Raw genomic sequence first — 15009 nt, 5'->3', positions numbered from 1 at the left:
GGAGTCCGTAAACCAATAGGATTGGATTTGTATGCGTGTGGAAAGAGATTTAATTTATAAAACTGTTGGGACGGCTGTTCGGATTCCATTCCGTTAGTCTCCTCCATCAATATTCTGTATTCTTGCTCGTGGACCATCTCTACAAGGGAGCGAGAGAGAAGCGCGCCGGGCGTTTGAAGACTTCGAAGAGCACATTTCGAGGAGGGCTCATGCATGAGCGTCCGCCGAGGGATTCCCGAGGCTCCGAAGACGCGCCAGCGGCCCCTGGGCTGCTCGCCGCCGGCCCTGCGCTGAGCGCGACACCCAAAGCAGTGGTGCGGGCGCCGGAGTGATCTCCGGCGGTGACCAAGACGGCGTCCATAAGCACCGACGACTCTCAGGCCTCGGGGCAGAGCGACGCCCTCTCCTCGTGCACCGCGACCCTGTCCCCGCCGCCCCTGCTCCCGCTGCCCCTGTTCGCCACAGCCCACCCCCTGGCGCCCCCGCCTCCGCCACCTCCACCGCCCCCGCCCGCCGCGACCATGCTGGACTTTCTGAACGCGGCCCCTCACGCGCCGCACCCCATCGTCGCCCCACCGCCCCCTCCGCACTCCTCTTCTTCCTCCTCCTCCTCCTCGTCCTCCTCCTCCTCCTCCGCTGCCTCCTCGCCCATCTCCTCCTCCGCCTCCTCCTCCACCGTCCTCTCCTTCCTCAACATGGTGGACTCCGCGAGGGGCGGGACGGCGGCCACCGCCGCCCCCACCGGCGGCGGTGGCGCTTTCGTCCTGGGCAACCCACCCCTGGCCGCCCTGCACACCATGACCGAGATGAAGACGTCCATTTTCCCGCCGCACGCAGCCTACCACCACCACCACCCGCACCACCATCACTCGCACCATCTCAACCACCACCACCCGCACCACCCGGGGAGCCCGCTGCAGCCGCCGGCGCCCGCCTCGCCACCGCCCGGGAAGGGAGGCGGCGAGTCCCCGCCGCTCTCGGCCCACGGCTCCCCGCCGGCCTCCACTGCGCTCACCGTGGTCGCCACCACCGCCTCCTCCGCTTCCTCCACCGGCACGCCTCACGGCATCGACAACATCCTGAGCCGCCCCACGCCCGCCAGCCACCCCGCGGGGGCGGGGACGGCGGCCGCCGCAGCAGCCGCGGCCGCTCTCCACGGCCTCGGCCCCGCGCGCTTCAACGTGGCGGCCGCCGCTGCTGCCGCCGCCGCGGCCGCAGCCGCCGGCATGTACTTCGGGCCGAGCCCGGCGGCCGCGGCGGCGGCGGCCGCGATGGGCGGCGCGGGGGGAGCGGGGTCCGGAGGGGCGGGTGGTGCCGGGGGGTCGCTGGGAAAGCACCATCATCCGCACCACCACCCGCATCACCACCCTCACCACCACCAGAGTCCGTCGCTCGCAGAGTTGGGGGCGCGTTCCGTGTACTGGCCGGGACTGCAGGGCCTCGTGAGCAACCCGATGGCCTGGCGGGACCGCCTCAGCGCAAGTGAGTGTGACCATATTACTCCTGGAAACTGATATTCATTCCCTTGACCCCCGTGGACAGCATTTCCGGCGCTATTCACGGTTATTTTCCGTCTATTAGAGTTTTGAATCACCCTCATCTCATAAAGTAATTATTCGTGTGCCCCGATTCATTCTTGCGATTGGTCAATCAGCAAAATATGTAACGTTGACAGTTTTTTTAAACTCTTAGTTATATCTTATACTTGTAGCCATTCGAAGATAGTTTTTTTCAATTTTTAAATTATAAAAAACAATATTGCGAGAAGTTTCATAATGCGTCGTTATCACGTTTTTGAACAAATTTTGAATGTTTGTTCCACATTATCAAGTTCCATTAAAATCGCTGTCATGATATCGTTTTATAACTTACATATCGTCATGGAAACAGACTTAAAAAATGTAATATCAATGACGAATTAGGTGTGCTATGTGAAATCTATACTCCAAATGAAAGAAATGAAAGGAATAAGTAAACAGCAAATATTGAATACCTTTGTTTAACTATAAACCTTTCCGACGATATGATTATTGTCTTCAGTTTGTTATTTTTATCCTGGCAAAAAGTGATGATATTAAGAAACCTTCTAATTATCAACTTTTCAGCATTATTTTAACTGGTTAATAACAGGGAATACTCTTCTATCGAGAACACTTTTGAGAAATCACGACTACTTCAATTTTAATTTCACGGAGTGAATATGTTGTGAAAATAATATTTTCGCCTATGCATGTATTTCATTCAAAGATTAACGCTAATACAATCAATGTACAAGGTAAAAATAGCATAGAATGCATTACGCGGAAAAACGAAGAGTCGTAAAAGAAAATTCAACAGTTATGCAAATTTTGCTTAAAAATGCCTTATTACTATGTTATTAATTACAAAAGCGGTTAGTAATCAATCCTAAAAGAAAAAAAATAAACTAAAATCAAATGAATTGCTTGATATCAGAGGTATTAGAACTGCGTTTATAAATAGATAGTAATGCACCTGATTGCAAGGTTATCCAAGTCTGGTCCACCTTTTAATTAGGTGGAGTGTTAAAGTAAATGAAATTACTAATGAAATATAATTCGCGGTAAACGTTGAATTTTACCACTTTAATTCAGATGAATCTTACGAAATAATTACCGAAACACTTGAAACCGATGACCCTAATGACATGGACAATACAATACGTATTGTTAAAGAGTAGTCTCCATAATAAAAATAAAAATGACAAAAATCATATTTACATCCGCAGAAAAATATCTGTCAGCCCGAGAGGATTTAATAGGCGTGAAAAAGCCCATAACCGCTTTCCCATTGAGCCGGCAACGAAGGCTGCAGCGACCGCCAGAACGGGTCGTTGAAGTCCCCGCTAAGATTCGTTGATACTCGGCTCACGACATCCCAGATCACGGTGAGCACCACGGATTGTATTTCGAGAGTAATACTTATGGGTTTATGGTTCAGTATAATTTCTATTAATTTGAGGTGAGAGTGGGAATACGTTGTTATGTACACTTAGGCTAAAATGTGATTTGCTTGCGGTATAAATTTCGTGACGAACGAGAACCATCAAGCGAGGATGGGATGAAATAAAGAATTGTGCGAACAAAGAGCTATCTTAACTAAGCATGAAAATAATCTGAATTGTTTAGTAAATTGCCATTTCAGAGATGTTTGTTAAGCTTTCATAAAAAAAATTGAAACTAATAAGGAACCTCGCTGAGTCTTCCGAGAGGCTGCACGTGCTAGCACATATCACCACCCACCTGCCTCGTCCTAAAATAAATTGAGCGGCACTGTTGCGATGGCAATGAAAACTGTTATAACCATTCAGTTTTGATTTTCGTCCATCAGTACTTATTAATCTAGCACGTTATGAGAAAAACAAATTTGCACTTTTTCACAAATTTAAATGATATTTCTAAATCTGTGGAAAAGGGCACATTAGTTTTTCTCATAATGACGAACTTCCACTACATCTCGCATGAATCTGTTGAATATAATCTAGATGGAAGATAATATTCATCAATCAACAGCCAATGTCAATCCTAGGTTTCTTTTGGCTTGGGTTAACACTCGTCACTTTCTGTCTGATAATTTTTCCCTATTCTCAGTACTGCTTCAGGAAAAATTGAATAGAAACATGGTTATCTTTGCAATTTGATTTGATGTCACAAAGTATTATAAATGGAAAACCGAAAAAAAATTTGTTGGGCGAGCGAAATCAAATATCTATATATTTTTATTTCTAACATGCTGTTAAAAACTAAAACTTTGAATGAAAATCACAAGAATTTAAATCGTTTTCGATTTGCAGATGGATTATTGAACCAAACGGTTAAATTAATAAAATCATAAAACGGTTTTAAATTATCGTTTCCCATATGAAATTTCTCTAGATTTTCATCACCCATGAAAGGTAAAATAGAAATCAAAATATTCAGGCAGGCTCAAGTTTCACCGTTGCTGAATAGGATTGTTAAGACGATTGCGGCGGGATCAATTAAATCTTTCATTCCGAGAGCGCTCCATCTCTCGCGACTGCTCTCGCGCTTTCTTCTCGTTAGCATAAACAAACAGACCGTTGAATTTTTACAGCACCTTTGATGAATGAATATTTACTTCTTCCCGGATACTTGTTTACTGAAATGCTTAAGTCCGCTTTAGTGCCTAGATAATAGCATTCTCTCTCGTCTTCACGCACCAATTACCCTGAATGGACTGCATAATAATCTCAGCCTTAAACCTGAGCGCAACGAGAGAAGTTAACAATTTCAATTTGCGCAATGCCCACGCATGTATATTTTTTGAACTTTCGTCCCTGAAAGCAAGGAAAGTGATTCCGCGGCAGTGTGATTCTTTCTTCACATCCACCGGCGATAGAAATGAGTCCGCCCGGGAGAAGCAGCCGCTCCCAGCGCTTCCCATGCACATTTCTTGATAAGCGAGAGTCTTTCTGGGACTTACAGTATATGTTTATGATCTCCGGTATAAATCCGCCATTTGAGACACGTAATATAAGGTTTCAGCATTTACATATCTGGTGCTCCTGCGTTTCATTATCTTTCGCCCCCTACCCCCCCCCCCCTCACAAACCCTCCCCTTCCTCGAGCTCGTCAGCAATTTCCAAGGGTGGGGGGGGGCTATAAACAAGCTTTTACAGGGCACTCAAGCGTCTTTAACGAGGGCATCGGAATTAGCCATACGATTTTACCGTGGCGTCATTAATTATAATTAATTGCCACCCCCATGCAAAACGGCATCGTAGCAATGGGAAAAAAGGGCAACAGTTTATAAAGTCATCTTCCATCTAGCCGTCCGAATGGGAAACACCCCTCCCCTATACCCTCTTCCCGTTACCCTAGTAATGCGCCAATATTGGCGGTGCTCCGAAAGATTAACGTGAACAGCAGGGGCCCCAGGAGTGCGCCGCAGAATCAAGTCGCAGGGGAATATCTATTCTCTACTACTCGGAGAGGACCGATTGGCGAAGTTAGTAAGATATCATCACATTTGAATGAATTCGGTGGAGTCATGTGCTGGTGTAGCCGAGGAACTGCACGTAGCACGAACTTAAAATGTTTAGATCCGCGCCAGCGGGGGAAATATTCCTAGTCGTAAGATGCACCGCGGACATTATCCTTAAGTGTCATGAAGGTACAATTCTCAATGAGGATATTAAGTTTTCTCGTTTTTTGAACTTTCCATCTAGATATATCAGAATATTTCGCCCCATTCAATTCGATCTTCAGAGTTGAGGTGTGCATTACGTATGAATATGAAAATGGCATTTGGCGTTTGTTATTGGTCCACTATGCCTTAGATTGCAAAACGCTACTCACGAATTGCTCGGATGGGATCAAAAAAGTAATCTGAGATGATCATCACTGACGAATATCAAGTCCATGTATCCGCAAAATCAGTCGAAAGAGGGAGCCAGACATGCAGAACCTCAGTTAAATTAGAAGTTGAGGATTATTATTCGTCATACGTCAGTCCTCGTCTTGCCCCCGGTTGTAGGACGTCATATTTGGCCTTAGGTTTGAAAAAGCGATAGGATGGCAGTGAGGTGGGACTCCAGTTTCTCAAAGTGTGTTGCACTATGTTGTTTAAAGTTTAATTTGCGTTTCAGCGAGCATCTTCAGAGCCGAAGTAATTATCGTTGCATGTATTAAGAGGGCGGAATAGGAATCAACTATAACATAGCTGAAATATACGGTTACTGTAACGCCAGTGAAACATTGAACCACAAAATGCTCCCCATTGGCAGTTGAAGGTAAAAGTCAACACGATATTATAACATTTCAAACTGTCGGGCCTGAATAAACGGCTAAAAGACTAGCTGTCCGCAATTCCCCATCTTTTTCTCGCATAATTTATTGAATAGAATATGGATGATTCATTATCGACCTTAAATAAATTACGCACAGCCTATATAGCATGCCAAACAGCATATACACCTAACTATAACCTTTTACATGGCATTTTCATACCAATAAAATACTCACAATTGAAATAGTTCAATATGTGTTATTCCATACATGAATAAACATCAATAATACGACATAATCTCTGAAAAATATGCAACATTAATTCCCAGAGCAGCCATATTTTATCTTCATGCATAATAAAATAACATGAACATAAAAAAACAAGACATGGAAAATATTTCTCAAATAATGAAAAAATATATTAAAGATGGCATAAACATTAGTACATCATCACATTGAACCTTAACAGAGGGAATAAATTTACAATAATGTCATCGGTTAATTATAAATGACAAAATATGAATGCAATACAGTAAATAACTGACTATCGGGAGAAAATCCTATGAATGGTATTTGGACGACACGGAATGTAAGAGCTTCCAATCGGCAAGCGACTCAATCAAGCGGAAGGCCAATGATTTTTCTTTCATGGCCAAAGCATTAATTGAGACTTGACTCTCGTAGGCGCCCATTAGGAGGAAGATCTAGATGAGTGTACTTTGGTGTCATCCATTGGGTGAAATACCTTGAACATGCAGTGGGCCCTTCGCATTCATTTAATAAGATAGAGTTCTTATATTTTTTGTTGCCGTCGCTCGGGAAGATTGATACCTAAAACCCACATAAAATTTAACACCCATCTGTAATTCACCCCATGCCATGTTAACATGGAGCCAGCATTTTAATCCCTTTGGAGATTAAACTCCGGGAAATTAAAATTTCAAAGAATACTTAAAGCGTCACATAATGTTGGATTCCTTAACCCGATTATGTGTTTATGGCTTAAGATGTGTCCATGGATAAGATGTTATTCGTGTAAAGAGATGATGAGCCTAGATTTGTTGAAGGATCACTTGAAATGAATGCGACCTTTGAATCAGAAGTATTATTCCTAATAAAACAGATCCATCGGCTAAATATGTTGATTAAAATATTAGCCTTCGACTAGCAAAGCTAATCTAAGTAGCCAAGCCTTAAAAAAATCTAAAGGAATATATAAAAACGTATCGAAATTTTTAAAATGTATAGAAACACTTCGATTCCACAATCTCGCGAAAGTTAAAGACACTGGCTCCTTTAAATCTTTACTTCCCTCCTGATGTTAAAACTCACATATCGAGCTCAGCTACATGAGAGTAGAATTATTTGATGATAACGTTAGGGCAAGAAGTAAGTTTTGGTAACATTCATGACATTAAGAAAAGAACAAAAATCACTACACAAGTAAATGCAACTAAAAGAACTATCTTAGAAATGCTTTCCTTATTAACTCTTGTTTATCCACCCGCGATCAATGTGCACACTGTTCTTCGGATAAGGTTGTCGCCGAAGAGTAAGGTTCAGATTGCCAATTAGGTGTTACTACCTATTGCAGAGGGAAGGGGGCCTCAACCTTGAGAAGCGCATCCAAGAGCCGACATGCTCACCAATGACGGTCCTAGAATTCGCACGGAAATATTCTTCCCAGCGATTAAAATTCTTTTCCTAGTAATTAACTCAATTATACTACATGCTATTGGAAAATATTATCTCTTTCCCAAAGCTACGAGGGTCATCCGGAAAGTAGTACCCGTTCGTGAAATAAAGACACAAAAGTAAATATTAACAAACATAAAAAATTTTATTTGAAAGAGGATACTTTAAACTACTTCTCAACATAATCTCCAAGCAAATTAAGGCATTTGTCATAACGTGTGACAAGTTTCTGTATTCCTGCTGCATAGTCCTTCGCCGCCAGCTCATTGAGATACGCGAGGGACCCATCTTGCACAAATTTTTGCATAATGCAGATGGTGTTTAACAATTTCATGAACAATTGTTCGAGAAACATTGGGAAAATGCTCACAGATGTCATCAATTGTGACGCGCCGATCGTTCCTCACGAATTCGTCAACTGAGCTCACCAGTTGGTCTGTAATGACAGACGGTCTCTCCGAACGCTCATCGTCGTGTGTGTTCCCCCTCCCCATGTTGAAGTTGCGACACCACCGCCGAACAGACGACTCGTCCATTACATTGTCTCCATACACCTCCTTTAATTGGCGATGAATATCACATGGGCGAACGTTTCTTGAATTGAGGAATTTAATCACTGCCCTCACTTCACAACTGGCGGCGTTCTCAATTTTTTTAAACATTGTAAACAATCACAGAAACAACACAGGCAATGCTAGCGTCACGCAACTTGGCTCAGAGAAGGCAGACAAGCCACTGAAGCTATCTGACCTCGTCCAGCGGCTACTCGCGTCGTCAGCACTTCATGCGGCACGAACGGGTACTACTTTCCGGATGACCCTCGTATTTTGTAACAGATGCATCAAATGCTAGATCATCACGTAGGACATAAAATGTGTTAGTGCTCAAATCAGCGCATAATTTCCGGTAAAAATGGCGAACAAGAAGGAGTGATTAATGTTTCTCCGACGAATATTAAGTTTTGAAAATACTGCGGGAACATGTACTTAATTTAATAATATTCAAAGCGTTTTAGGGATATCCCATCTTGATGCCGGGCAAAACCATGCGTTTACCCGGCATCGTTTAAAAACGTTTACCTCATGAAATAACATTCCTCTGAGAAATTCAATTTCTTGCTTCGCTATTTCAACATACCTGCCTTGGCTTATCCGCCTAGCTTATGGACCTAATTAATTATAAGCAAATGCTTGCTAGTTTTCAGATATATGCCAAAATGCCAGAATATACCTCCCTCCGTTATAAAAAAAACGGTACCCTGTGTACGGGGTTAAATATGATCTGCTTGGCAATAGCGGAAAAACATAGGGTAGGGAGAAAAGCATATTTTTTGTACATATGAGGACAACGTAGTCCATGTGTAGAGCGTTGGACTGGAGGGCCCGGGATCGATTCCCGAGGAAGGACGCCCTCTGAGAACCCTAAGCTTAACCAAAGCTGAGTGATTTTTCGCATACCAGATATTCCAGGGAAACAATAGGAGCCACAGGGAATGCCCCCTCCCCCTTATTACCCTGCAGTATGAATTTCACACGCCGTCGGCCTCAGTAGTAGATGAGCTCTAAGCCCTCACTTATCAAAGCGACCTTCGGGGTGATAACTATGGATGGATGGATGGCACATACCTAGAGTTAAGGTTGTTGTGGGTTTTACTTGAACGAAACTGGACGTGTATTAAAATTGATAAATATATTATGTCTAGGGAATAAAAAAAAATATTGAACATTTTCGGAGTGCAACTCTGCCCTGTTAGGATCATTCGTTAGTCTGGAAGAGAACCAAAACCCTTTGGGCATCCATCAGGGTCAGGGCCACCACTTGACGTAGGCGGTTGGGCGGTGTTCTAGGGTTGCGGGGGGGGGTGCAGAGTGATCCCCCCCCGCACCATGATAATTCCCAGTTCCCTTTGTCGCGCCATTGCACCGGGTGCCGTGGGCACTCGACTTTTATTTACTGCTTGAATTATCAGAATTAATGAACGATGAATTTTAAACGACACATCATCTCTCCGCCTCAACCTCACCTACCGGAACTGAGCATTAACGATCAAACAGTTTTCACTTAAGACGGGTAAATATTGCATTGTAAAAGACGTTTCTCATGGCTACCTGTGTAGCTGAGATATCATTCTGACAACTGAAGGACCCATGCCTTTCCTTTGGAAAAGTAAAAACGAACCTGAATTGGTGCATTGAAAGTTTACAACGAAAAGTTTCAGTTAATTCACGAATAAAAATATTTTAATTACAAAATGGCTTAATATAATTTCATAGCAATGCAACCATTCAATTCGGTACTTTGATTTTTATTTTGTGATCTAAGGAAACAAGCCGACGTATAAATATTTTGGAAGTGGAGGGGGTTTCTTGAGTGATTCTCCGACAGTCGTTCACTCTAAAGTAATTCCTAATTTGAGCAGTGAATACAAAATAAGGGACAGAGATATAATTTAGTAAAATAACATCAGTACAACTAACAACTGTTTTAGAAGAAGGGACTATCCAAATGGGACGCACCTCGTGAGCGTACAACGCGATCGGATGTCACATTCAATTGGCGTTAAATATAAATCCAGTTTTGCCATTGGTTTGAAAGTGTCGCACGGCGCCAGAGATGCGACCTATCCCTTCAAGTAATGGGGTCAGTGTCATATAAATTAGAAATAAATCTTCAGGAACAGGAAAGGAAAATTAGCTGAAATTTAATCTCATTAAATTTTTAAAGAAACTATAATTAAAAACAACTCCACGAGCAAACCATATTGAAATTCCATCATAAAGTAATTAATGAAAATGTCAGTCAATCCGGTGGAACCAATCAAACATTTGAGTGGATCATGCAGTGAAAAATTGAAGACTAATGCGGCCAAATTAATTTTAAAAATAATTTAAGTTTTTAAAAATTTTTTTTATTCATTAAATTAATTATATTAACACGTAATATCTTCAAAGAGAGGAAATTTTGTCCTGGTGTTCACCAGTAACTTTCAAGTTTCACACTGGAACCGCTCACAGATTCTTGTTTAAACATCCTTAAGACATTCGTGACTCGCGTCGCTAAATGGAGACTTCACCATAAAAAATAACGAAGATAAGTCTATAATAATTTATGATTAACACAGAATTTTAAAACGAAACTTGCTCTTCTCTTTCGAAAGAAATGGTTTAAAAGTTAGGCTCTATGACACAAGTAGTAAATGTTATCGGTCAGGAATTCCATGTGTCTCCTCGATTATCATTTGAAAAAGTACTGCACTCATAAACATCGCTCCTAAAACAGGAATAAATCATTTTACTCTTGAAACCAAGTGTATATATATATATATATATATATATATATATATATATATATATATATATATATATATATATATATAAGATTTGCAAATGTTCACATGATCGAAGCCTAACCATTTACATGAAATAAATGGATAATACAAAGATAGGCACCTTCCTATTTATTTCCAAATAAGGTAATCGAGACATATTCCGTTATAGCAATGATATAGACCCGAAATAATGAAGTTATAGACCGCCTTGAACAGGCTATTGACTTTGACAGATAACGTCGAAAGTACCGCATGCAAGGAAGAAGGAATAACTGTACCTTTATAAACTATTTTTTTATTAAACAAGAAAAGTTTTTGAAACAAGTAGAAATTTATCTTTTGGTTTGCATAAAATTATGATGTGCGGGCTATTAACGCTAGAAAGGCGATTAAAAGTTTCCAAAGTATGCACCAGAAGCCTCGAGTCCAAATCAATGCGGTGATTGCACTTGGGTAATGAGTGGTACAACAGCGATGCTGCGACAGGTGACACGGACCTGCATATTTTCCATCATAATAGCATGCAGCGGGGATATCTTTGCGGTCAGGCAGAATTAGGCGCGAATTTCGGTGAACCATGCAGAATTATATCGGAATTCATCCTACCCAAAAACCCACGACGGCTGAACTAACTATTTTGAGGGCTCAGTCTATTATCGCAATATGACTTCGATCAGATATTCCACTAAGTACTTTTTTGATATTAGTTGCATCGTTTCTTAAGAGTTTTGTACTAGTTTGGTAATTTTTTATAAAACGTTTTGGCTTTACGTGTTGACGGAATTCGGTGCCGAACGATGTGGGAATTCGAAGCAGGGAGCCATGAAGCCGATTTTAAAAAAAATGTTCATTTCTCTTCTTGCCCCTTCAGATGGCACCCATTCGTGTTTTGCACAGACGAAATTAAAGCATCAAATAAATTTCAAGATATACATTAGATGGGAACGCTCAATTAATCGAAGCCTTCCGCAAACACGAAGGAAGGACACATATTTAACCGTGGCCAGCGAATCAAACAGCGTCAGAACAGAAATCACGATGGTCCACACCAATCCCCCCCCGCCCCGAAAACGTGCCGTTGCATCCCTTTGATCCAAACGCGCCCCCGACCTTCCTTCCTCTGCCCCCCCCCCCCCAACGCTCTCCTTCACACATTTCTTCTTCCCCACTCAACATACCTCCCCCCCCAACCCCCCTGCAGTCGCCACACCCCTCCCACCACTCCCTCTATTAACTCCCAGACGTGCGCATGCCCGAAGGGGGCACAGAAGCAACCCTAATGACGTCACGCGAAAGGCGTCGGAATGGTGGCGAAAGGTACTTCTTCGGGGGTTCCTTCGGGAAAGGACAGGGTGAGGGGGAGGTGAGCGTGGGGTGTTGAGGAGGGGGGGAGAGAGGGAGGGACCGGTGGGAAGGGGATAAAGGGTGGCGATGGATCGACTCGCTCGGCAGGCACTTCGGGGGGCAGATTGCTTCACGCTCGGGCGGGAGCCGCCGTTCGGGGCGGGCAAGTGAGGGTGACCCGCGCGGGAGGAGGTCGGAGGAATCGTGAGTTCGAAAGGAACGACTGAGGGAGTGAAGCGGTCGGTGAGGAGGCGACTGATTATTCACAAATGAGGATGGGGATGATCGAGGCAATCAACCCGTCCCAAACCAGTCTCGCCAAATCGCGGTAAAGGCATCGGCAATGCGCGAGGAAACGTCAAAAGTATCCTCTTTCGATGGAAAACGTTCTTGACAGTGGCATCTCTTTTATTCGACTATAAATAATATTGCAATCATAATCCTTCACCCAAATTCATCGCTGAATTCTTTTATAATAGCGCCGCCACTTGCCCGGCACCGTCTGAGTTCCCCACCCTACAATAAGCATAGTTAGGAGCCGATGAGGTGTTTCATCCATCTTCCACACGCTGATAAAGAAATGGCGAGAATAGGCCATTTTAAGTAAAAAATAGGTGGATGAGGACCGTAGTTTATAAAGGAGTAATACAGGGGCAGAGAGTTTAACTACTGACCGGAGGGTACCGGGTTCGATTCCCGGGCAAGCCTGTCTGGGCACCTGCAGCATCATCCAAGCTATGTGATTTTCCGGTACCAAATCTTCCTGGGAAACCATAACCAGCACAGGGAAAAGAACTTGCCCTGATGTGTGAATTTTACACGCCGTCGGGCTAGGTACTGAATGAACTCCTCACCACCAAACTGACCTTTGGACTGATTACTGTGTTCATGGTATTTTTTAACAGATCCAAAATCATATGGTCGAAAAGCTTGGGTTTTTAATAAAGAAATACATTCAGCAGTGATTTCGAAATAGGAAAAGTATTCACTACCAAATCTTCCCCAATGACCAAGGTGACGCTACGCGTAATGGCGTTTAGGTAACACTTCAGTCAAGCCTTCTGTGATAGAAATAGATGTATTTCCTTCTCAGAAGATCTCCCGCAGACGTTAAAAATATTTTACGTCTGCGGGAGATATTAAAAATATTTTCACGCACATGGATTACTTTCATTATTATGCGCATGTAATCATTGTTTATTCCACGAGTCATTTTAATTTCCTCGGGAAAAGTCGTGGCGGGTAGTTAATGACTCCAACATACGTCACTGCCAACTCACTCAGGGCTATGGGAATGGGAAAGAGCGCGGCTTAGCGGGAAGCGTTCCACTGCCAATCCGAGACCCCAGCCCCCGACCCCCAAGCCCCGCCGCCAGCGCATCAACCGCAGCGCCACATCCAAATGCCTGCTTAATCAAGAGGGGCCCCGCTCCACGATTCTCGCCCCCTCTCTCGATTCCCATGATTCCTCTCGGTCTGACGTCCCCCCCACACCCATTATTCCGCCACCCCCACCACCACCCCATCCGTCCGTCCGTCCATCCCCTCTTCCGGTCGGTCATCCTTCATTCTAAACCTCAACAAACCCCCCCCCCCCTTCCCCCATTTGGTCTCCTTCCTCCGCCATCCCCCCCCACCCAATCCCACCTAGCGCGGCATTCCTCCCCGACTCGCAAAAGTCTCTTCTCCCCGACGCCAACCGCTCAATCTCTCGCCCTCTCGGCCCGTAAGCACCCGCGCCAAGATGGCAGTTTGTGAGCAGTTTTCCACATCGCCGTAATGGTAAGGGAGGAGGGGGAAGACCGCTCCAGTCGGGACTCGAAATCGGAGTGCCAAAGCGGGATCCAAGCCGAAATGATTGCAAGCAACTTGCTTAATCTTATTTGAATCCAAACGTCTGTCCATTATTTCCTATCGCTTCACCCGAGTACTTCGGTGACATCACTATACACACTTCCCGAGTTCGGCCTTTCTTACGGAAAATTAGTCGACGAACCCTATCTGAAGTATAGCCAAAATCTTCAACTAGATTATCTGGTGAACTCTTATTTCTAAAGGTGAGTTCACAGCCTAGATTGTGAAAATACATTTGGTCAGTAATTTAAATTATCCAACGAATTGAAATAAATCCAATAAAGGCTTTTCAAGGACATACCAACGAAAACAATCCAGGTACAAGAAATGAAATCGCGAATATTCCCAATAAGTTCACACCGCAATCTTCGGAACATTATCCCTGATGTTCACACTTTCAAAAATAATGATTGAGTTCTATCATTTACGTAAAGTTGAAATTAATCTAACAAAGACGCTTGAAATTATTCTCAAAATTCAGAATCAGTCTAATTTGCCGCTCCATTAATTTTCAACCAATAATTTGCTGGCTGCCACTAATCAGTAATGACAGCATGTATATTTGATTTTAAATGGCCGTTCCCTATTTCAAAGATATGCGCTAAAATTCAAATTGAATTGAAGTTTAGGAAACATTGAAAAAATCATTGGTGAGCATTGTAAAAATACCTGTATGAATCAAATTAGTTTGTTCCATCCACTCACCGCGGTCAATCTCTTTCATTTTCATTCCCTCTAACCCCCCCCCCCCTCCACAACTACCCCTCAACGCCTAGTTCATTATGTGTTCAACTCACCCAAACTCGGTTCTTAAAAATCTTACTTCCTACTTACCCCTTCCTCACTCCCTTCGCTTCGCTTTCACCTCCTCCGCCCTTGTGCACTTCACCAGCCTCTCCCTCCCTCTCGGCCTGCCCAATCCACGAAGCACTCACTTCAATAGATGCCTTACACTCATTACTGCACTGGTGGATTCTTTGTCAAAAAATGGATAACATTCAAATAATTGTAAATGGATATATT

The 15009-nt window shown here is 43.6% G+C and overlaps 1 protein-coding gene across 1 annotated transcript in view; it reads left to right on the top strand.

Annotated features, from left to right (window-relative positions):
• Window positions 1-695: 695 nt before the first annotated feature.
• The window catches only part of LOC139694162 (homeobox protein Nkx-6.1-like), a 158861-nt gene continuing 144547 nt past the window's right edge, over window positions 696-15009 (top strand). Inside the window, exons 1-2 of the mRNA XM_071592591.1 lie at window positions 696-816; window positions 1051-1482. Of these exons, the coding sequence (XP_071448692.1) occupies window positions 696-816; window positions 1051-1482 (553 nt within the window). The remainder of the gene's footprint in view (window positions 817-1050; window positions 1483-15009) is intronic.

The sequence above is a fragment of the Hetaerina americana genome, unplaced genomic scaffold (genome assembly GCF_022747635.1).
Source record: "Hetaerina americana unplaced genomic scaffold, ioHetAmer1.1.p SCAF_5, whole genome shotgun sequence".
Lineage (NCBI taxonomy): Eukaryota > Metazoa > Arthropoda > Insecta > Odonata > Calopterygidae > Hetaerina > Hetaerina americana.
This window is presented reverse-complemented; position numbering and strand designations above follow the sequence as displayed.